This window comes from Sminthopsis crassicaudata, chromosome 4 (assembly GCF_048593235.1).
Source record: "Sminthopsis crassicaudata isolate SCR6 chromosome 4, ASM4859323v1, whole genome shotgun sequence".
In the NCBI taxonomy this organism is placed as follows: domain Eukaryota; kingdom Metazoa; phylum Chordata; class Mammalia; order Dasyuromorphia; family Dasyuridae; genus Sminthopsis; species Sminthopsis crassicaudata.
Window position 1 is genome coordinate 159,104,002 of NC_133620.1, and position 22,028 is coordinate 159,126,029.

Below are 22,028 nucleotides of genomic sequence, written 5' to 3' on the forward strand. Positions count from 1 at the left end.
ATGAAGAAGCTGGATGTCTAAGGTCCTCTTCAGCTCTGTGAATATGATTCATAATCAATTGTTTTCTTTCAAAAGTTCTAACTTAATTTATGGCAGATTATCTTTGGATAAGAATAGCCCTACTATTTAGGTGTGACTTAGAACAGACTTTTGGGAAGCCTTGCTTTATCTGGTTTACTTATCTCTGCCAATTGGAGGAGTATTCTGCTCTAATAATTTATTTTTTAAAATAGACTTTTCTGAAAAGCTACATTTACTTATTAAAAGCAAAAAAAATTTAAAGTCAAATGTGCAACCTAGTGTAATTCTAAATGTGCAAATTTCACCTATTTTTCATACTCATATAAGTATTTGAATTTTTTTTTTACATTAACAATTAAAAGCTTTACAAATGAAAAATAATTTAAAAAAATTAAGTCAAATGAATATGTGGGGACATGATTGGGATTCATTTTTATGTTTTAGTTTTTGTTTCTTTGCAAAGAAACTGAAAAAAAAAATGGAAAAGAAGCTTTCACCAGTGCAATTACTCAAGAAGATCAAAGTGTATGTGTATCTTTATAGGTAAGACTTGTCTGTAGGCATGGTCTACCCACGTGTTTTCAACTTGGAATTCTAGAGCAAATAATAGGTAATAATAGGTAATAATCTTCAGCACTAGGGAAATTTCTTTTCCCCTTTTTGGGAGCAGATGTGACTATGAGATAATAACAATGGAAAAACAAGTTGATACAAGTGGGACTTAGAAACTTCTTCCTTGACCTGGGAAAAGTTTGATGATTTCATTTCTGATCTACCTATATTTTCACCTCTGATCTGGAGATGAGGACTCTCTACCTATTCCTTCAGGAAGCAGCCACAAAGAAATAATCATTAATGGTTCATAACAGTATGCTACCCAATTCCTGACAGGTTTTCTGACCCCATCACAATCTCATTTCAGATTATGAGCCAGTTTCCTCTTATTGCAGCTAGAGGAAAGAGGCCCTAGCAGTTGTCCCAAAAGAATTACAGTGAAGTCAAAATTAATTTAATTTTTATTTCTTCCCCTTTTTTGTCAGGAGGAAATCAAAGTGTTTTTAAGAGACAGACATTCTCACACTGGAATAATCCAAATTCCACAATGTGAACTGGAGTGAATGTATTAACTCAAAAAAGAAACTCTAATATTTTACAAATAGCAGAAGAAATGTACACTTAAATAACCAAGAAGTTTATAATAAAATAAATAAGGTAAATCTCAAGAAAACATATCAACAATTATAAAGAATAATTTTAGTTTTTACTCCTTTGGAAAAAGGTAGCAAGTCTGTTTTTTTTTTTGTTTGTTTGTTTTGTTTTTTAAACAAGCTGTGCACGTTGTGCCCAAACGACAACCAAAAAAACAGGTTATTACATATTTTTCCTGTTCTATAACTAGGGTAATATATAATTCAATTATAAAATAATCCCTCATTTATAATATAAGGACATATGACTAGCTCTGGAGTCAGAGGATAGAAGTCCAAATCCTGTTTTTTATACTTATCATCTGACTTTAAGTCTCTGGGACTCGGTTTCCACATGTGTAAAATCAAAGGGTTGGATTAGGTCACCTCTGAGGTCTTTTCCAGATCTAGATATATGATCCCAATTAATTATATATGTACACAACTGACATTCACACCTCAAGTCATGTCATTTGCTTTTAGGGGTGAGGACAGCAGACAAGTAAAAAAGATTATGTCATATCCCCTTCCCCACAAAGTTCTGTCTTTTAAAAGGTGCATATTAAGGGAAAAAAGAGCAGCTTGTTTTTCAGTGCTGACTTTTCCTTGTCACTTAGATTCAGCAGCTATTGAGTGATGGATTCCAGAATCCATGAACAGGTCTGCTTTTGTCATGTCCCATGGGAAAGGAACCAGCAGATAAAAGAATACTGTCATACTCCACTCTCTCCTTTTAGAGATTTTCCCCCTGATCTTGCTTGAGTATCCCTTGGAAGGTCTTCCTCGCCAGGAGAATCCAGATTCACATCCAGGAGACATACTGTTGTTGTGTAGTCATGTCCAACTCTTCATGGTCCCACTGGGAGTTTTCTTAGCAAAGATACTGAAATAGTCTGCCATTTCCTTCTCCAGAACATTAAACAGATGAGGAAATGAAGGCAAATAGGGTATGTGACTTGCCTATAGTCACACAGCTGGTAAGTATCTGAATTTGGACTGAACTCAGAAAAGTTTTCCTGATTCCAAGCCCTGTGCTCCATTCACTGTACTCCCTAGCTCCCCATGAGACACCCTGAGCTGGGAGTTAAGGCAAAAATGGGTTAATCATTTTGTGTGCCTTACAATATGTATCTTTGCCCTCTGACATCAGACAGAAGTCACAAGGTGAGAAAGAGGTAGTCACACCCAAAAATACAAGTTTTGTGTCCTGGTAGAGTGGGCATTCCAGATTTCTCCATGTCTCCAGATCTTAGAATGTGGAAACCGGATGAACTCATAGAGAGGGAGTGACCTTGAGATGATCCTTGAAAGCAACAACTGCCAAACTCAAAACTTTATACCTTAGGGCAGGAGGTAAGTTTTTCTAGAGATACCCTAGGACTCACTGTTCCTCAGGTGTACATAGTTGCTGCCAGATCCGCGGTTAAAAACGTACTCTCTATATGCTAAAACCTGATTCCAGGGGCAAGCCCCAGTGAAACAGCCAAATGTACACAAGGTAGCACCATTTTGGCAAATAAAAAAATTACTCTTTCACATCTGGGAGGTGGTCCTGCTCTTTCTGGTTAGCCATATAGCTGTTTGAACTGATAGCATTCATTGCAGTACCCATTACACTTGGTATTGCCAAAGTGATCACAGGCTGGGGCTCGGCAACGTTGCTTGGGCAGCTCTTCCTTAACGGGCTCTCCCCTAGGGATACCAGGCCCTAGTCGCTGGTTATGTCGCTGGCACTCTGGACACAGCTCTTCCCCTCTGTGGGCCACAGAGTTCTTACATGTTGCTTTTGCACATTTTTTTCTCTGAGAACTCTGGATTGTTCGCTGAATGTCCCGGCACTGGCTGGATCTCTGAAAAGAAAAATTCAAAAGAATGATCAGTTTGCAAAGTCCAAGAAAGAAACAAAAGTCACTTGACTTTTTTTTTTTTTTCTGGGACATTCTTAATTTATCAATACTATTATCTTTCCCAGGAAAAAATTGTGAAAAAATACTCATAGGCTGATTTTCATGTCAAGGTCTTTAAAGGGGTAAAAGTATAAAAGTTTCATCTTTTAGGTACAAGAAAAGACAAAGAGGCTTTAATAAGGTTAGGCTGATTTCCTCAGATCACTATTTGTAACACAGATCTTGCCAAACTGTAACTATTGGGGAAAGAATAGGAGGGGAAAAGAGTTTGTTGCTTTACATAGTTTTACTATCCTTTCATCTCTCTGTCATGCACAGAAAGACCAATACCATAAAGGCAGGGCTAAAAAACTCTTAACGCCCTCATTCCCCTCAATAATTGTGGGTCACATAAAAACCTGAGCTTGTTTTCTGATTAATAAAGCTATTTTTTTTTTCTCATAAGCACATAAACATTTTGAAAGTTACTTCACAACCAGTGCCTTTGCCTCTTGACATTCCAATTAAAAAGTATCTGCATTGGCCAGTCATTGAGAATTTTGCCCCAATTTAATGGATTCAATTTGAATTATCTTAGAATGTCATATCATGTATTTAGAAAGCTCCATATATATAAATATTATGGCTTATTTTTTTCCTTCCTTCCTTCCTTCCTCTCTCCCTCCCTTCCTCCTTTACTTCCTTCCTCCCTTCCTCCTTTACTTCCTTCCTCCCTCCCTCCTTTACTTCCTTCCTCCCTCCCTCTCTCCTTTCTTTCCTCCTTCCCTCCCTCCCCCCCCCTCTCTCTTTCTTCTTTTTGGAACTCTTTGGGAAGTTCTACTTGTTACTTTGGAAAGAAAATATATGACCCTAATGATCATACATGCGTAGTAGGGCTGGCTACCATTTTTTATATACCTCTGATTGTCTCACCAGCTGCTCTTCAGTCCTTTTTGCTTCACGAAATCTCAGGTTCTGGGCTTCAATGAAACATTTCTGACAGTATCCCTCAAACAAGGTACTGCCTAGGGTGCCACATTCTCTCCCTAGACAAGGAATGGCATTCTGGAACCTGGAGGCTGAGGGATCAGTCTGACCAGAAGCAGGGAGATCACCTGGAATGAAATATATGTGAATCAGTATAGACAACTAAGCAGTTATGAAGATGTGGAGATTACAAAATTAAATCAACTCTAAATGTAGAGTAGAAGCTCAGAAAAAATAAAAACGGAGTATTGCCACTTGTTGCAGTTAGATAGCACCCTTTCTCCTCACTACCACTATCAAGAAAGGATAAATGCTACAATTGGAACATTCTGTTTTCTTGAATGAATGCCTTCTTTCTGCCAAAGTACAGAAAGCTTTCTAAAGAAAAAGATTTCTAAAAGGCTTCTTCATATCCACCAGGCGTTCAAAAATAATCAGGGAAGAGGACAATGAGAACTGACCAAATTCATAGGCCATCAGTCTTTGTAGTACCTCCTCCCTTCTGAGTATTCTCTGGATAGAAACTTTATCAAATCATCAGAGAGGTTGAAATCACAAAAGAGAGAAAAAAGGATAATATTTTCTATCACACGAATGTGTTTTCATTCTTATCCTCATGATATTACTTCTATAGTTCTTTGGACTTGATAATAACTCTTAAACTATGATTATTCTTTTTTTGAAGACAACACACATCTTTCTTCTTAATATATAAGGAACACATTCGAATGGTAATACATGGCTATAACAATGTGGAACTACTATTTTTCAAAAGAATAATTTTAATTAGAATCAGAATCACTTTCCCAATGATTGAAGTTCAAGAAACTTATTGCAAATTCATTTCCCACTTTCCAGTTAGGTTAATAGAATATCAGTTTTCTGCTCCCCTTCCACTCCCAAGTTTTTATGGCTTCCTTGAATTCACCCAAAACAGAATTTAGTAGGTCATCTTGTATACAGTCCGTCAAGCCTGTCTGTCACCTAGAATGTTTCCCTTTCTCTGGGTTGCAATATTATTGGCAAAGAAAGATTATCTCTGTCAAAACTACTTGCTGCATGTGAAATACTTTGCAAACTTTAAAATATTACATAAATGACAGCTTTTTTTTTTTTAAGAAAAATGATATCTCAGGATATATAGTTCCACTTACGTTTATTTTCTCGATATTCGATAAAACACAGAGTACAAAAGCCTTGGTTTTCTGGCGTCCCAAAGTACATGCAGCCAGCTTTTCGGCATTTACTGGTTCCAGTCCTGTTCTCTAGGTTTCGCCCAGCTTGGGAGATGGTCCCAGAAGCAGCCTCATGACCAGTTCTGTGGCAGGGATGTTGATGGATACTCTGGCTCAGCTGCGAAGGATCAGAGAATGATCTCTGATGGTAGGAAGGAGGAAAACTGGAGCTGGTGATAGCGGAAGGCTCTGAAGTCCTTTTGAAGCAAGTACTACAAATCCCATTAAAGGTCCTGGTGACATCCTGATGACAGGCCTGGCACTTCCCAGCATCCAAATGCTGATGGTTGCTTAGGTCACAGCCAGGATTGAGTTGCCGAGTATTATGGCACCGTTCACAGAAGCCATTATGTTGCACGTTCAGGGTGAAGGGACATCCAGGGTTTTTGCATTTCATTGCAGTTGTTTCACTAAATAGAAAGAGGCTGGGAGCAGTTGGGGGTGCAGAGTGAGGCCCCATTGCTGGCAATTCCTCAGGCTTCCACCCTGTGGGTTCACAAGCTTCACCAAGTCCTATCCCCTTGAGTTTCTCCACCCCTGGTTTAGAGTTCTGTTTTCTGGGTTTATTTTGTGTATTTTGCCGCCTCTCAAAGCATTCATGGCAGAAAGGCTGCGTGTTTACAGACATGAAGAAAGGACAGTTTGGGGTTTCACATTTCACTTCCATGAGGGAAAGCTGGGGAAGGTGGGGTTCTAGCCCATTCCTAGCATGGGCTTCTCCATGATTCAGTTCAGTGTTCTCTTGCCATTTCTTATATTCATGCTGAACAAGCTCAAAGTAATCTTCTACCAGATTGATCTCTTTGGGTAAGTTAGCTTCATCCAACCTAGAGACCAAGAAAAGTGGGACAGCATTTACAACACTGACCTGTGGGGCAAGAATCAAGACAGGAAATTTGGCAAGATAAGCATTATACAAATGAACTTTTATTAAAGGACCTTCTTTTCCAAATTGCCATGGACACCCCTCCCCAATTAATCCATTGACAAGTACAGTAAAGTCATATATTTTTAAAAAATGGATAGCCTTCTTGGAAGAAGCTATCCTTTCCTTATATGAAATACCCTATCACTGCTCTGCCATTTCACAAGTCACTTTCTGGGACTCAGTTTGCTCATTTGTAAAATGAGAAGCTAGGTGGTACAATGGATAGAATGCTAGGCCCGAACTCAAGAGTCAGATCAAGCTTCAGGCACTTAATAGTTGTATGAATCTGGACAAGACACTTGACACTGTTTACCTCAATTTCCTCATCTGTGAAATTCAGCTGGAGAAGGAAATGGCAAACTACTCTAGTATATTTGCCAAGAAAACCCCAAATAGGGTAAAAAAGAATTGGACATCACTGAAGCAACCGAACAATAACAAGAAAAATGGGGTTAGAAGAGAGAACCCAAGCTTTAAATTTATGATATATTCATTTAGTCAAATTTGGTTTATTTAAAATAGTGCAACATCTGAAGAAAATGCTACCATCTACTCTTCTTGTATCATATGCTTTATGCCTTAACCTCAAAGTGGGAAGGGGAAACTTTGCTTTCAATTACTTGAAAGTTAACTCTCGCTCTTTCCCTGTCGCCACTGAGTCGAGCGGGAGGCTGAGGCTCCCGGGTGTTTTCAAGATTTAGCTTCACCCGTGAACCGCTGCCATGGCCAAGGAAGGCATTGCTGCTGGAGGTGTAATGGACGTTAACATTGCTCTACAAAAAGTGCTGAAGACCGCACTCATCCACGATGGCTTAGCTCGTGGAATTTGTGAAGCTGCCAAAGCCTTGGACAACCGCCAAGCCCATCTTTGTGTTCTTGCTTCCAACTGTGATGAACCTATGTATGTAAAGTTGGTTGAGGCCCTGTGTGCTGAACACCAAATCAACTTGATCAAGGTTGATGACAACAAGAAGCTGGGTGAATGGGTAGGCCTCTGTAAAATTGATAGGGAGGAAAAACCCCGAAAAGTGGTTGGCTGCAGTTGCGTGGTTGTTAAGGACTATGGCAAGGAATCTCAGGCCAAAGATGTCATCGAAGAATATTTTAAATGCAAGAAATGAATAAATAAAAGCTTTGGTCTTAAAAAAAAAAAAAAAAAAAAAAAAAAAAAAGAAAGTTAACTCTCCTCCACAGGTCCCCTCAAATCTCCCATATGTCACAATATTGATTTGATTTTGAATAACACCTGGTCAAACTTTTAGTCCCAGTTTTCCTGAAACTCAAAATTATCTTAAGATTTCAAGTGCATTTATTTTGCTTCTATTTGTGTTAACTTTTTGTGGTGGTCACTAATAAGTTAGCATGATCCTCAGGTGCTCTCTATTTGCTTTTGTATCCCTCCAATTTGTCAATTTTTTTTTTTTAAACACTGGGACACTGCTTCCTTCAACCACTCTTATTGCCATCTCTTATCAATATTTAAAAATCTTCAAGGAGAAGTAGGGATTTCTCTAATTTCAATTCAATTCTATCTGATTTGACAAGTATTTATTAAATATCTTCTATATACCAGGAACCATTTAGGGAGCTGGGGATAGAAAAAAAACTTAAGGGAAACAGCCACTGTCTTTCTCTTATTAAGAGAAAGTAAACACAAAATACATAAAAGTAATGTTGAGGGCAGATAGAGAGGTGATAAATGTGGGAATCAAGAAAAGTCACATGTTAGAATTGAAATAATATCAAAGGAAGCTAAGGCTTCCAAGAGAAAGAGGCTAAGAGGGACAGCATTCCTGTGTTAATCACATGTGAAACATACAGTTGAGGCTTCTCTGGTCCCTTCCTGAAGTCTAGTGGCAATCATTTGAATGCATATGTAATATTTAATATAAACAGTCTAAATCAGTACATACATATATGAAAATATATAAAGTCCAACAAGATTAGAAATAAAACAACCCTAATAAAATATATGAAAAAAATTTTTTCTGTGACTTTTGTTCTAATATGCTATCTGAAACTGGTTTGCACTTCCTGAATCTAAGCTTAAAAACCAATCATATGGTATTCCTAATTTATTCATACCTCCAAAATAAGGCAATGGGTCAGTCCTCATTTTATTTCCCAGTGGAAGTTCCAACAATCTCCCAAAGGAAATTCCAAGAAAAGCTAAGACAGCTAGTTTCAGGTGGAAGGCTAGTGGAGTATTGTTTTAGGATAAAGTGTAAAAATGCTAAAAAAACAAAAAACAAAAAAACAAAAAAATCCCCCCAAAAATCCAATACACAGGAAGTTACTTACTTTGCAGCATTGATTAAATGAATTGTCCCATGGTCCCAGCCTTGCACAGGGATTTCTACCACAGTCAAGTACTCTTTCAGTAACTTCTCCTTCATCTCTGCTTCTGGCTCTGTTAGAAAATGAACTTTCAAGTCCTCAAACCTTCCTTTTTCTCTGTGAACAAGTGGAACAGCTCTGATTTCTGAGGAGAAAATGATATGTGGATGTTTTACTCTACTAAATGAGAGTGCCTGAAATAAAAACATGCTAAGTACACTTCTAAGTACACAACTAGGAAACCAAAGAAGAGTGCTGGATCAAAGCTAAAGAACCTGGGTCCAAATTCTTACCATATGATTTTAGATAAGTCACAATTTTCTGGTCAGTTTTTTCAACTGTAATATGAGGACTATATGACCTCTGAGATTCTTTCTAGCTTTTGTTACATGAAATCATAAATAGGAATGATACCATGAATAGATTGGGGGGGAGAGGGGAGCAGGGGAAAGTCATTTAATTGGCAAGAAAAACAAAAAAGACTATAGTTCCTCCATTCTGTTTACCTCTAGCACTCAGAATACTAACAGGAGTATAATTTAAAGAATTCTAATTCTTATACAAATACTTTACTGGTTTTAGATAAAGCTAACATTACATTTACGTGATATGTGACAACTGAGAAAACCTTTTGAAAGACATAATTTTATTTAAATCAGGAATGCAAAAACTCTAAACACAAATGAAGATGATTAGCACTAATATCTAAAATAAGCTAAATTTAAGTCACAGTTTAATTTTCCTACCTGGTCCGCTGTCCTTTAGAGTAACAAGTGGTGCAAAGTGCTGGCTGTCATAACCAAGGACGATGGGATATCTATAACACTCCTGGGCAGGCCAATGGAGAGGCAAATAAATTCCACCAACTTTCAAAGGAGCAAAATTGGAACCAGATTCTAAGCTTCTCAGCATTTTGTCTGTATAGGGAAAGAAAGGGAAAAAAAATGATCCACTGAGAATTATCCACACCAAATTCCTTTCAATTATTCCCTGCTTTTCCATCATAAGAAATGCAGTAAAAATTTAGACTGCATTCTAGAGATGAAAACTTTATAGTGGAGAAGTGCTTCAATGTATAATGATTAAAATGTACACCAGATGAAATACCTCAACTGAAATCATGTTACTCTTACCTGAAATAACAATAATTGGCCTTCTGAGGATATTAGAAAGAACAAATATATGGATTTCTTCAAGTGAATGATACTGAAGTCCACTCCGGGCCACGGATGTATCTGTGGATGCCATTTTGATGAGATTGTCCCACTCCTCATTCCAATTCTAAGGAAAAATAAAAAGGTAATTTAATGTAATTTGTCTTTTTTTCCCTCTCCTTCACTCCAGTTTAGAGCTATTCATCTGTACCACTCAGTTTTATGTTCTCTCTTCTCTAAAAAAATCATCTAAATAACCTAATAGTGTCTTTTTATGCCTCTTTCTGCCTCCCCCATTTTTTGTTTTGGTGACTTTTTCCATTATAATTCAAACTCAAAACTGAAGCTACTTATGGAGCTGTGAGGGAAGATGGGGACATCTAAAAAATCTTGAAGTGACATAAAATTAAAAACCTTCATCCAGATTGTCCACAAAAATTCCATACTCGTGATTTGGAGAGAGATAAATTGGATTATACATACATGCCTGAATCTGACTCACTGCCTCAATAATGAATGTAAGGGCAATGACACATGAAAACCAGGAGTGGCTCCTGAAAAAAAGTCACCCTCAGAGATTCTTTTCTTATAAGAGAGATACCCAGCAGGGATTTGGCCAACACAAGGTCATTTGTGACAACTGTGCCTGCTCTGCTTTTCAATCCCCCCAAACATACACAGAGAATTAACTGCTTTGTATTTCCCAAGGAGCACATTTTGTTTGACCAGAATCTTCTTACCCTGGTGTCATAACGGAGGCCTGTTTCCACAAATTCTTGGGATTTCAGAGACTCCAGCTGCCAACGGAATTTGAAGTTGCGGATGTCTGTCTCTTTCAGAGTGCTATATAGTGCCTTCCTCAAGACCAAGTCAGTATCTTGAACACCCCACATGTACTGAGAGGTAGCATGCATGAGGCAATTCCCATCACCTATAGAAAAGAGCATGTACATTTTATTAACATTTATATGGAAATGATGAGAAGGGAGGAAGAAGGAAGAAAGCAAAAAGAATTTGTTTAGAAAGCCTAGCGAATGCTTTCCAGGACAGATCAACTGGATTTTAATCAATTGCTTGAAGGAAGCATTTACTTAACTATATGCAAATCATTTGCTGTGCTATTATTTAAATTATCTTCCTCAGCATCATGGCTAAATTTTACAGTTAGAATAGTGAAGAGGAGGGATTGTTTTTTGTTTTGTTTTATTTTTAGTGGGGGATTCCTATTTAATGAAAAGCATATTCAAAATTTATCTTTAATGAAGGGTAATAGAATGCATTAAAGATAGAACTGGAGGTGGGTTCTAGTACCATTGAACTTTCATGGTCATCATAGAAACACAGTTTTAAAGGTGGAAGGAATTCAGTCCTATCATTTTATAGGTGCAGAACTGAGGCAGAAAGGTTAAAGTTAACTTGCTCAGAGCCACACAAGTTAAATGTTCAAGGCAAGATTTGAACTCAGGTCTGATTCCAACTTCAGTGTCTTTCATGTCACCTAGCCATCTTAGTTTCTTCATATGTAAAATAAGGAGCTTTGACTCCTTATTTAACATATTTATTTAACATAAATACTGTGCTTCATGATTTACCAAGCAAATACATTATTTCATTTCATCCTCATGACAACCCTTCAAAAAAGGTGCTACAGGCCACATTATCTCCCATTTTATAGGTGAAGAAATCAGCTAAGTGAATTCACTAAGTCATTTAGTTGCAGAGCTAGACAAAACTGGATCTAAACTGTGTCTCACTAACATGCCTGAGAGAACACTTTGAGATGAATCCAAAACTATGCTTTCGCATCCCTTTCTGCTTTTATATTCTGACATCCCACCATTCAGAGCTGATGACACTTGGGTTTTATAACTCCTAGGAAACAAACATAGGGTAAACATGCAAACATCAGGAAGCAATCCTGGCTTTTCTTACCAGGCATGGGACTGGGATAGTAAGTGACTCACACTGAAGTGACTTGGCTATAAAGCACTTTACCCTTGGTACTGGGAGTTTCCTCTCATTTGTAATATAGGGCTGACAAGACAAAGCTGCTCTGAAGGAATGTGGTATGGTGCTCGGTTTGTCAGCAATAGTAAAGTACTTATTTAATGGCCAACTCCTCATTAAAAACCATAACATGTCATAGAAACAAGGGTTTGAAAATTCCTTAGGTCAAACAGCCTGTGCTCCTAGTAATTAGGGTTGAAGTGTTGAAGGCACTATTTCTAAGAAAGGTGAATATGACTATCTTTAAAAAGGCAGTATTTGAAATAAAAAAGCTTAAACTACATACAGATCTTGCATTTTTCCCAAACTCTCAACAACAAATGCACTGAATCTGTGTTACATTTGTTGAATTGAATTGAGGCAATCACATACAAATGCATACAAATGCATTAATTCTTTGAGAAGCTCACAGTTGCTTAAAAACAAGATAATCTGTTTTCTGATGTGGCTAGGCCAATAGTTTTGAAGTCTCATGATATTTTCATCCTAACCAAGTTTTTCAAAATATTTAGATACATCTTAAATTAACATTCTTTCCACTCATTTATTTGTTTGTTTGTTTTTAAATCATGAATATTGTATGGCAAGGCTAGCTAAACAAACATTCAGGCAAATAAACGGAAAAAGGATCATTTATGTCTTGGTCTAGGCCAAAAGTGTGGCAACTATTACATTCTGTTGAAATTTCCCCTTTGCAAAATCTAGAGCAAAGATAAGGTTTTTTTTTTTCCTTGTTCTTACTTTCAGTTCTTTATTGAGACTCACCAGTACAAAATTCCCTCAGTAACATTTGGAATTCCCCAGTGCCAAGTTATTTGACTAGCAATTGAGCAACTGCTATTGTACTTTTTGTTCTGGTGTGTAGACATTTAAACTGTGAAGCGAATACTGGACTTTCCAAGTGGGTGTGGTTAGGGTGAGCTGGAATAGACCTATTCATTATACAAGTGAAATCGCAGCAGCCAATAGACGCTGGAATTTTTCGCATGAAGTTTCAATTTTATACCACCTACTCCCTTCCTCATTCACTCTAGTCTCATATCCTCAAATGCAAACATTGTGAATCACCTACCAACTCTTTCCCCCCACTTCCAAACAATCCAGTAACTTTATATAATTCACACTACAGGCTGGGTTAGGGGGTAAAAAAAATCTTGTTCATAAAAAGTCATAGATGAAATGGCATTTGTTTGTTTTGTTTTGCTTTTGTTCCTGAATATCTTTCCTCCCCTTTTCAGACTTTAGAGAGTTTTCAAGGGGAAAGGAGAAGATGAAAATGCTTTAATCAATAGAAAACATTTCTCCAGCAATTTCTCCTCAAGAAAATGAATTACTTTACAACCAACAAGTCAGAATCAATCTACAAATATTTGCTGATATCTACTATGGGTAAAGTACTCCCAGCTAAGCATTGGTTGGTATTTCATAAACTCCTAATTCTGCAAGGCCACTCCCCTTCTCAATCCCCACCCTTTTCTATGACTCCATCCCTCCTAGTAATGAATGGGGAGGCAATGAAAACCACTTCCCAGGAGACACCACAGCCTGGCTAAAATCCTACTTAACATCACCACTGAAAACTATTTGTGTCTACCAGATTCTGTGTTAGGAACCATGTAAACAATCCATCTCACTTTCTCTATGACAACAGCTAATGCAGTATCACTTGTGTAGAGTATAAAAACAGATTATTTTGGAGTCAGACAAGACCTAAGCTTTAACACTGCTTGTGATACTTAACTAACTATAAAAATCACTGAATTTCTCTGAGTCTCTATTTTCTCATCTATAAAATGGGAATAATACCTATAGTGCCCATTCCCAAAGGATTGTAAGTTTGAAATGTGATAATGTACACATTTTTTTTTAAAGTGGTTTGCTAACCTTACTTAATACATTATATACATTTAGCTATTAAGATTGTTGTTGATTTTCTTAAAAAGTCTTTATTCATGGAACATCCCCAATTGAAGATGCCAAATATTAATGCTGTTTCATGACTGGATAATTGCCTTTTAATAATGGTCAGCAAATATCAAAATCATCTATTCTTAGCAAGATTTAGCAATATTACTAATAGAAAATACTGTGCTTCTAACTTCTTATCCAGGCATAAGGACCCCAGTGAGTTTGCTCCTTAGCAATCATCAACACATATCCATAGACTGCAATGTCTATATCCACATTAATCAATAAACCAAATCATGTTTAAAGAAGTAGTAGTAAAAGTTAGCCAGAAATAATTTTAAACTAAGTAGCAAACTTAAATTGTGAACCTGCTGTGATTTTTAAGGAGAATCAGGCATCTCTATTAGTAGCCTGCAGGGGGAGAAATCAAATATGCTAGGAAGCAACAGTCAGTAGAAAACAACTCAAAAATGGGGAGAGGGGAACCTGACTCAACTGTATTAATTCTTAAGAAAAAAGAAAGAAACTATCAGAGTGTAGATTTAAGCTGAAAGAGATCTTGAAGCAGCAGATCTTAATCTGGGCATTGGAATCTATGAATAGATAGAAAGAAAGATCTAAGAAGAAAAGGAAGAAAAGAAGGAAGAAAGAAAGAAAGAAAGAAAGAAAGAAAGAAAGAAAGAAAGAAAGAAAGAAAGAAAGAAAGAAAGAAAGAAAGAAAGAAAGAAAGAAAGAAAGAAAGAAAGAAAGAAAGAAAGAAAGAAAGAAAGAAAGAAAGAAAAGAAGGAAAGAAAGAAAGAAAGAAAGAAAGAAGGAAAGAAAGAAAGAAAGAAAGAGAGAGAGAGAAAGAAAGAAAGAGAGAGAGATAGAGAGAGAAGAGAGAGAGAGGGAAGGAGGGAGGGAAGGAGAGAAGGAGGGAGAGAGGAAGGGAAGGAAGGAAGGAAGGAAGGAAGGAAGGAAGGAAGGAAGGAAGGAAGGAAGGAAGGAAGGAAGGAAGGAAGGAAGGAAGGAAGGAAGGAAGGAAGGAAGGAAGGAAGGAAGGAAGGAAGGAAGGAAAAAAGAAACAAACAAACAAACAAAGAAAAAGAAAGAAAAGAAATATTTCAGGGTGTCCATGAACTTGAATGGGGGGGGGGGGAGATTTCAAAATAAAGGTTAAGAGCCTGCCTTTAGAACCTCTTGAAGTATGAGTGTTTAGGTAAAAAGCTGGCAAAATGCTGAAGACCACAAACCCTTCACATTTATAGTTAATATTCTCTAGGCTCCGAAATATAGATTAAATTCTTTGTGCAAAAAATGAATCTTTCCTTGAAAGGGTTCGGAGGACTTTAAAATCTTGTTTACTGGGGCTACAACAGGCATTTTTTTTTTTTTTTTTTTACAGGTGGTAATTTGGATGTACAAAATCAGGTAGATTTTGCCTAAAGTCACACACCACTTTAAATATTCAGGCCCAATTCTCTTAACCCTTCAAGCTCTAACAGATTTCATTAGAAAAGGGGAAAAAAAAATTCACCTTATAAAATAGCACAACAAAAAACAAAAATATCTTGCCCTTCATTAGATGATACTCTTTCCTGAAGTTCTCAGATTAGCTGAATCATCTAATTTGATTTGCTTTAGCTATTGCATATAAATAAATCCACGTGGGAGACTGGAAGGCACCTTAACAAACTCACCATTTGTTTTTAGTGCCACAAGCTTCCTGACTTCACGGCACCAGTTGAGCTTTCTCTGGTTTTCTAGTGAATTTTGGATGCTTCTGTCAATTAAAGCAATAAGGATAAATTCCCGGAATTGAGGACAAAACTGGCAAGTCCTGAACATCTCCACTGTATATCTGTGCATGGTCTTAAAATGATAAATTATCCCATTGGTAGGCTTGATGATATCTTCAGGAGTTCTTTCTCTTATCTTCACAGCTTTTCGCATGTTGCTGAGATATAAAGCCTGGGGGAGAACCTGCTGTTCAGCCATGTTGTTGTAGAGTACCTGAGGAAGAAAAAACAAAACAAAAAATAATTAGACTAGCCTTAATAGTTGCTCTGCTACATCTACTCATAGGAAATCAGAGTTTGAATCTTGCCAATACCCTAATACGGAAACAACTGATTGAATCCTAAATTGCCTCTATTCCCAGGATGCTTGTTGCTACCGAAGCTTTACTCACACTGGATTGTTGCAAGTTACATCACTTTTAAAGATTAACCTATACAAGAGTAGGAAGGAGAGTGGGTCTTGAGGAGGAGGGGAATAACCCATGTTTAAGTAATGCTTGTGGTTGAGACAATCCCTCCTGTGAGCAAAGGTACACAGTTTGTGTCTCATCATTGGTTCTGATTGATGTAGAGGAATGAGGTTCACTGAGAACTAACTCCTCTGAACCATAACCCATTAACTAACTCTTATGAACTTAGTGTAATCAACTGGATGCCTGTAGACCCACCCCCAAGTAAAAATCAAGAGATCCTGTCACTGCTAAGCTGCTACCATTTGGAACTTAAACCTTTTATTCCTTTATTAGTATAGAAAGTGAAAACAATGCTTTCATAAAAGCAATTGACATCTTGATCATCTCTTCTTTTAGGGTCTCAGTGAAACATTTATAACAAAATCTGAGGTTCAACACCATCAAACCGCTGATGATGAAAATCTCTCTTAAAAACAATACTTGGCATCCACCTCCTTCTCATGACTATTTAAAGCCATTATATATTTTATGTTTAAGACTTTTTTAAAAAATCATAGATTTAGAATTAAGTGGGAGGAGAACCTTAGATAAACAAAATCCTTCATTTTACAGATAAGGAAACTTTTCTATAATCACATAAGTAGTAAGTGACTCAGTAAAGATTTTAACCTAGGGTCTTTGGGGGTGAAAATCAGTGTTCTTTCCACTATACTAGACTTTATGCCACCTTATTCCTTACTTTTCTGAAGGTTAAAAATGTCTCTGTGAAGTGATATTCTTATAATCAGAAGTTTATTAGCCAACATTTATAGAGGAGGAAATTAAGAGGAAGGTTAAGTGATTTAATGCCCAAGATGAACAGTCAGGGAAGCACAAGGGCCAAGGAACCTTCCTGACTCAACTTTATTTAATATGTCATATTGTCTTCCTAATCAATCTATCAAAAATATTTATGATATGCTAGGCAAGATGTTAGATACTGGAAATAAAAGTGTAATGAATGCAACAATTACTGCTTTCAAAATCAAATTTTTAACATGCTAAAAATTGGTATACAGAGTAACCAGTTAATAATGCTTCAGTATCTCTCCAGGATCCCTCAGGACATACTTTGGTCTATAATAACTAAGGCTCTTATAATACTTATAATTGGAGTTCAATTATTACTCAGCACCAAATCAATAAAATTTGTTGCTTGTATTCCAAATGCCAGCTAGTGGCTGCAAGCCACTCTCTGCTTCACCCCCAGGGACCTTCATGACTAATCAACAGTACAAGAAAATGAGGGCCTTGAAGAGGTAATGGAAAGAGTTTTTAAGATGTTTAATAAGAATGCACCTTAAAACAGAAGATGGAAAAGTGGGTGAGACCAGCAGAGATTAGTTTCTAAGTGGGATGAAATTAGATTCTAGTTATCAAGCCAATTCTGTTTGACAAGCCATTGTGGTAAACACTAGGTATTGTCATTGCTCCCCCTTTCCTATCATTACCACATCTCACTTTAAAAAAAAACCCAGACACAAAGAAAATCCCTAAACATTTCCCAGTTATCCTGGTATTTCCCTGGATAGTCCCAAAATATCTCCCTTTCTTTATATGACTCCAGAACCTTCAAGATAACAAAGATATGCATCAAGAATGAATTAGATCTGGCACTATATCAAGAAGAGTTTTACACTGCACTCTTCCAAAGCTAAAAACTAACCCACCTATCATATATCTTAAGGATGTCTAGATCTTTGTTTTCTACCTTGGTTTATCAAAATGAATAAGCTATTAACTAATGCAGACATCTGCTACTTTATAAGATTTCAAATCCTAGTGATCACTATGAATCCTGATCCTTTTTTCATCATTTTTATTAAAAATTGTGAAAGAATTTCTCCAATGGAATTTTTTCAGATTAATTTCAATTTCAATTTGGCATTGCTATATGTGACTTTAAGAAAATAAGTTTTCCTTCCCTTGGTCAAATATGAGATTGATTTTCTCTCTCAGTAACAAGGGGGGCAAAGACTGGCACACAATGCTATAAATGCAAGTGTAATGGTAACAGGTTTTCAAATGTTCTTGATTTCTTCTTCAGAAATGTGTTTATAAAATTCACTAATCTGAGAGGGAAATAAGGCACTAAATTCCTTAGAGAGGAGTCTTGACTTGCATCCTGATTTCCTCTTTATATGACCAGGGCAAATCACTTGCACTATTTGAATCTTAGCTTCATCTAAAAAAAAAAAAAATAATAAATAACAATACTTACATGACCTCCCTCACAGAATACTTCTGAGAAAAATGCTTTGTAAATCTTAGAGTACTTAAAAATGGATTACCCTAAAATGGTCTTTAAAATATTCTGGAAAATGTGAAAAAAGATTTGCTTTTATTCACTACTTTTTCTAGTCCTAGAAATCACAATTTATAAGGAAGAGTGCAGTGAAAAACTCTTCTTGATACAGTACCAAAGCCAACTCATTCATGATGCAGATCTTTGTTATCTTGAAGGCCCAGGAGTCATATAAAGAAAGGGAGGTATTTTGGGACTACCTGGGGAAATATCAGGATAGTTGGGAAATGTTTTAGTCTTCCTTACATTTGGGGAACCAAAATGCATCCATATAAAGCCATCTGAACATCAATATTCAAGAACTTAGAGCATAAACTTTAAACCATAACTATAGCTTTTCATCCTCCAAAACTATCCACTGAAACAAACAACACTGTTCCAAATTTCCAGTTCTTGGATTTACTCCACATGGAGCTAGAGAATAAATACCCCTCCCCTCAAAAAAAAAAAAAAGTTGTTATATATACTTGTAAAAGAAAATAGTCTTATGAATATGTATTTAAAAATGATATTCTGTAATATTTCTCTGACTCATTTCAAAAAAATTTCCCCAAATTCTGTCACTGGGAACTACAAAATTCTTTAGAAGTTATTCATGTCTAGAAGTTTCCTCTCTTTTTTTCTTTTGTTTTTTCTTTTCTTTTTCTTTTTTTTTTCCATTTTGCACAAGTATTTTGATGTGTGACATGGAAATATGTGAATTATATTAAAAAAAAAAAAAAGAAATATGTGAATTATTTATCAACAAAAACCTGTTTCATTTTTGGAAAGCACAAATTCAAAGCTGCAAAAATCCCAAATTGTACACCCAAAAAGTTGGAGGCAGAACTGGAAGAATATATAAATCATTGATTGGACCATATTTTGATCTTCTTTGAATCCTTCAAAGTAGCCAACATGAGGTCTTAATCTTAATGTGGGCTCAATAAATGTAAGAGTAGGGACAGACTTTTGCCTCTTTTTAAATAAATAAATCCATAAAGGTATAATTGTGGCTCCCTTTGCTCAAAGGTAATCATTCTTTTTCTTTTCTGGTAATATTAAAGATTTATGTTTGCATCTTTTAAATCTTTCACTGTTCAGTAGTCTCAGACTTCAGGGCTATCACTCTTCCTTTAATCAGGTGAAATGACAGCTCTCAAAGAACAGGGCTTTTGAAACACTTTATCAGATTGGTTACACTAAGAGAAGAGATCTGCAAGCAGGGAGATTTGGATTCAAACCAATCCATGGGAGCTGAGCTCCATTCTTAATACCCAAGCTTTCCTGAAGAGGCCAGGTGGCAGGATGTGGGACAACCAAGCCTGACAAAGCTAGCTGACCTAGGAGTGGGACTGGAGCAGAGATATTTAAATCTCCTGAACTTTTCCACAGCTGGAATTTAAAAAAAAAAAAAAAAAGTCAACCCCATCTGCTACACAATCGTAAAATACCTGGGAAAATGAAAGAACTCCCAGTGTACAGTTTTGTTGCCATTTCCAACACATCATCCTTTATTTATATTCTGCACAACAAATAATACCAGATTCTACAAATTCTCTGTGGCCCTTTGCAGAAAATGAAGAATCCCTGTTTCGAGTAGTAGAACAATTTTTATAAGCGCAAAATTTTAATAGCATCTAAAAGCAGTTTAATCCAATGACTATTATCAAATGATATTCTGTTCTTTGCAGTTAAAGGTCTCCGAATTAATTTTACTTTGTCTTAAAGGCGCAGAGCTCTGGAGTGATCCAGAGATGCACAATCCCTCCTCACTCCCACCCTTCCCCAACATCTTTGCAGCGATCTCAAGCTGCCCGCCCTCCCTCTCTTCCCATCCCAACACTGCAAGCTGCAAGCAGTCTGCTCGCTGTCAAGCAACAATGCTCTGGGTCAAAGTCTGTGCCAAACTCGTGCGGCCAAACCCAAGTGCCAAACCCACGGCTAACAATGAATCGTGCTCGCCGCTTCTAACCCCCGAATCCAGGCATCTCACAGGAAGGTTTAGGGGAGGAGGAGAGAAAGTTAAAAGTTACCTTTGCGAAGCAGGAGTGAGCGCCCAACGAAATGCCAAAATCCCTGATCAATGCACGAGAAGACTGGGTACAGACGTAGGGGCACAGACGGTGGGACGCTCCATGGGCAGCCTGAGGGTAGCTGGCTGGCTCTAACTGCAAGGCTGCGGTAGTCCCCGCGGGCCGGCCCGGGTCCCTGGGCTGAGCTGTTACTGTTGCTGTTTTTGCTGGAGGTGACTCTCCACCACCGCTGGGCTACTCTCCTAGCCGCTCCACCCCCGCAAGCTCCAATCCTAGATCCTAGAACTTGAAGCAAACGACTGCGCAAGTTCTCTTTTTTCCTTTCTTTTAGGCCGGGTAATATCAGCCCGGGGATTTCCAGCTAGGCTCTGGGACTTTCCGACATGTGACTGTGACGCCCAGCGGCGGCTCTCAGAAAAGCACTCGGACAAGGGGCGGGAGGGAGGGAGTGCAAAGGGCGCCCGGGGCAGGCAGAAGAGAGCCAGGCAGCGAGAGGGCTGGTGACCACCAGGGGGCTCCCCGAGTGGGTCCGGGGGCCCGGAGTCCGCTGGGACTGAGAAATTCCTTCACCCGGGGTTGTCCCCGCGTGAGTCAACCTGGGCATTTCGGAAGCACGGGCCGAACGTCATATCCATGTGGAAATCGCAGTGATGGGAATGGAGACGGTTCTTTTTTTTCGCCGTCGTTTTTCTATAAAAAATAAAAATAAAAATCACCCACTTTGGAAAAGAAAAAAAAGGTGGAGGGAGGGGGAAACATAGAAAGAAAACCCTCGATCCCGCCCTCGCATTCACCCACTAATTACCGCCTCCCCAGGGGGTGTCTGTGGGATGACTGATCGGGAAGAGCTCTTGCTGCTCGCATTTAGCGAGTGGGTTGTCCAGGAATCATCGGGGGCTGTTGCGTTAAAGAAGAGGGTCACATTGCCTTCTCCTTCTTTATCATGGCTTTCCAGCAATCGGTCCTTATAGCCACACCTCCGGGAGGCACCCAGGTCCGAGATACTGAGTTTTCCTAGATTTCAGCCCTAATGGTTTCTGGGTTTTTAGCTTGTGGGGCAAAATGGGGAATTAGAGCTTGTTTCTTTACAGCATCTTTTCGCCCTCTTTTTCACTGAACTGCAGACAATATTTCTGGACTGTCACCGCAGGTTATCAAACTGCCCCGCTGTGACCCCACACTCCCATCCAACAGCACCCAATCCTTTCAAACTTTTTTTGACCTCCAAGCAGCCCTTTGTCTTCTTCCTTAGAAAAGCCCCAGCTAATGTGACTGATAAATTTATTGGAGATAGAGACAGGGACTGTGATATGACTGATATAGGGAACTGCCACAGAAGGAAACTCCCTCTACCAATGCAGGTTGGCATCTTCTCTGCAATTTATAATCTAAAAGTTGCTTTGTGTACTGAGTAATTTGCCCAAGCAAGATCAGATACAGGCTTTTTATACTATCATCATCATCATCGTCATTATCATCATCATTACCATTGTCAACCATCATCATAGGCAGGATTGTACAGAAGCCTTGAAAATCTAGGTTTAAAGCCTGATTAAGTGACAGAGTGAGTGTGAGCCAAATTAAGTCATTTAACCAGAGGTGGAATTTTCTATATTGATCTATATTGATTTGAGATTTAGTATCTGTCATAATTGGTAGTAGTAGTAAAAATAATACATTATTTATGTAGAGGCCACAATTTTTTTTTCCCTGAGGCTGGGGTTAAGTGACTTCCCCAGGGTCACACAGCTAGGAAGTGTTAAGTGTCTGAGACCAGATTTGAACTCCGGTCCTCCTGAATTCAAGGCTGGTGCTCTATCCACTGCAC

General features: G+C 37.9%; 2 protein-coding genes across 4 annotated transcripts; one reads left to right on the forward strand and one right to left on the reverse strand.

The window, feature by feature from the left end:
• Nucleotides 1-1,019: 1,019 nt before the first annotated feature.
• Nucleotides 1,020-20,593, reverse strand: TNFAIP3 (TNF alpha induced protein 3). 3 transcript variants are annotated; one of them, XM_074309730.1, is made up of 9 exons: nt 20,201-20,593; nt 15,330-15,642; nt 10,476-10,666; nt 9,715-9,862; nt 9,328-9,498; nt 8,546-8,726; nt 5,236-6,143; nt 4,028-4,209; nt 1,020-3,058 (listed from the first exon to the last, which is right to left on the reverse strand). In XM_074309730.1, the coding sequence occupies exons 2-9, from the start codon at nt 15,625-15,627 to the stop codon at nt 2,774-2,776; spliced, it is 2,364 nt and encodes a 787-aa protein (XP_074165831.1). In that variant the 5' UTR covers nt 15,628-15,642; nt 20,201-20,593; the 3' UTR covers nt 1,020-2,773. The 3 variants fall into 3 exon arrangements, with proteins under 3 accessions (XP_074165831.1, XP_074165828.1, XP_074165830.1); XM_074309727.1 differs by having other exon boundaries at nt 4,013-4,209; nt 20,201-20,592; XM_074309729.1 differs by lacking the exon at nt 20,201-20,593 and adding an exon at nt 15,743-16,092 and having other exon boundaries at nt 4,013-4,209.
• Nucleotides 6,865-7,420, forward strand: LOC141565928 (small ribosomal subunit protein eS12-like). The gene has a single exon (XM_074309731.1). The coding sequence runs from the start codon at nt 6,967-6,969 to the stop codon at nt 7,363-7,365; it is 399 nt and encodes a 132-aa protein (XP_074165832.1). The 5' UTR covers nt 6,865-6,966; the 3' UTR covers nt 7,366-7,420.
• Nucleotides 20,594-22,028: the final 1,435 nt, after the last annotated feature.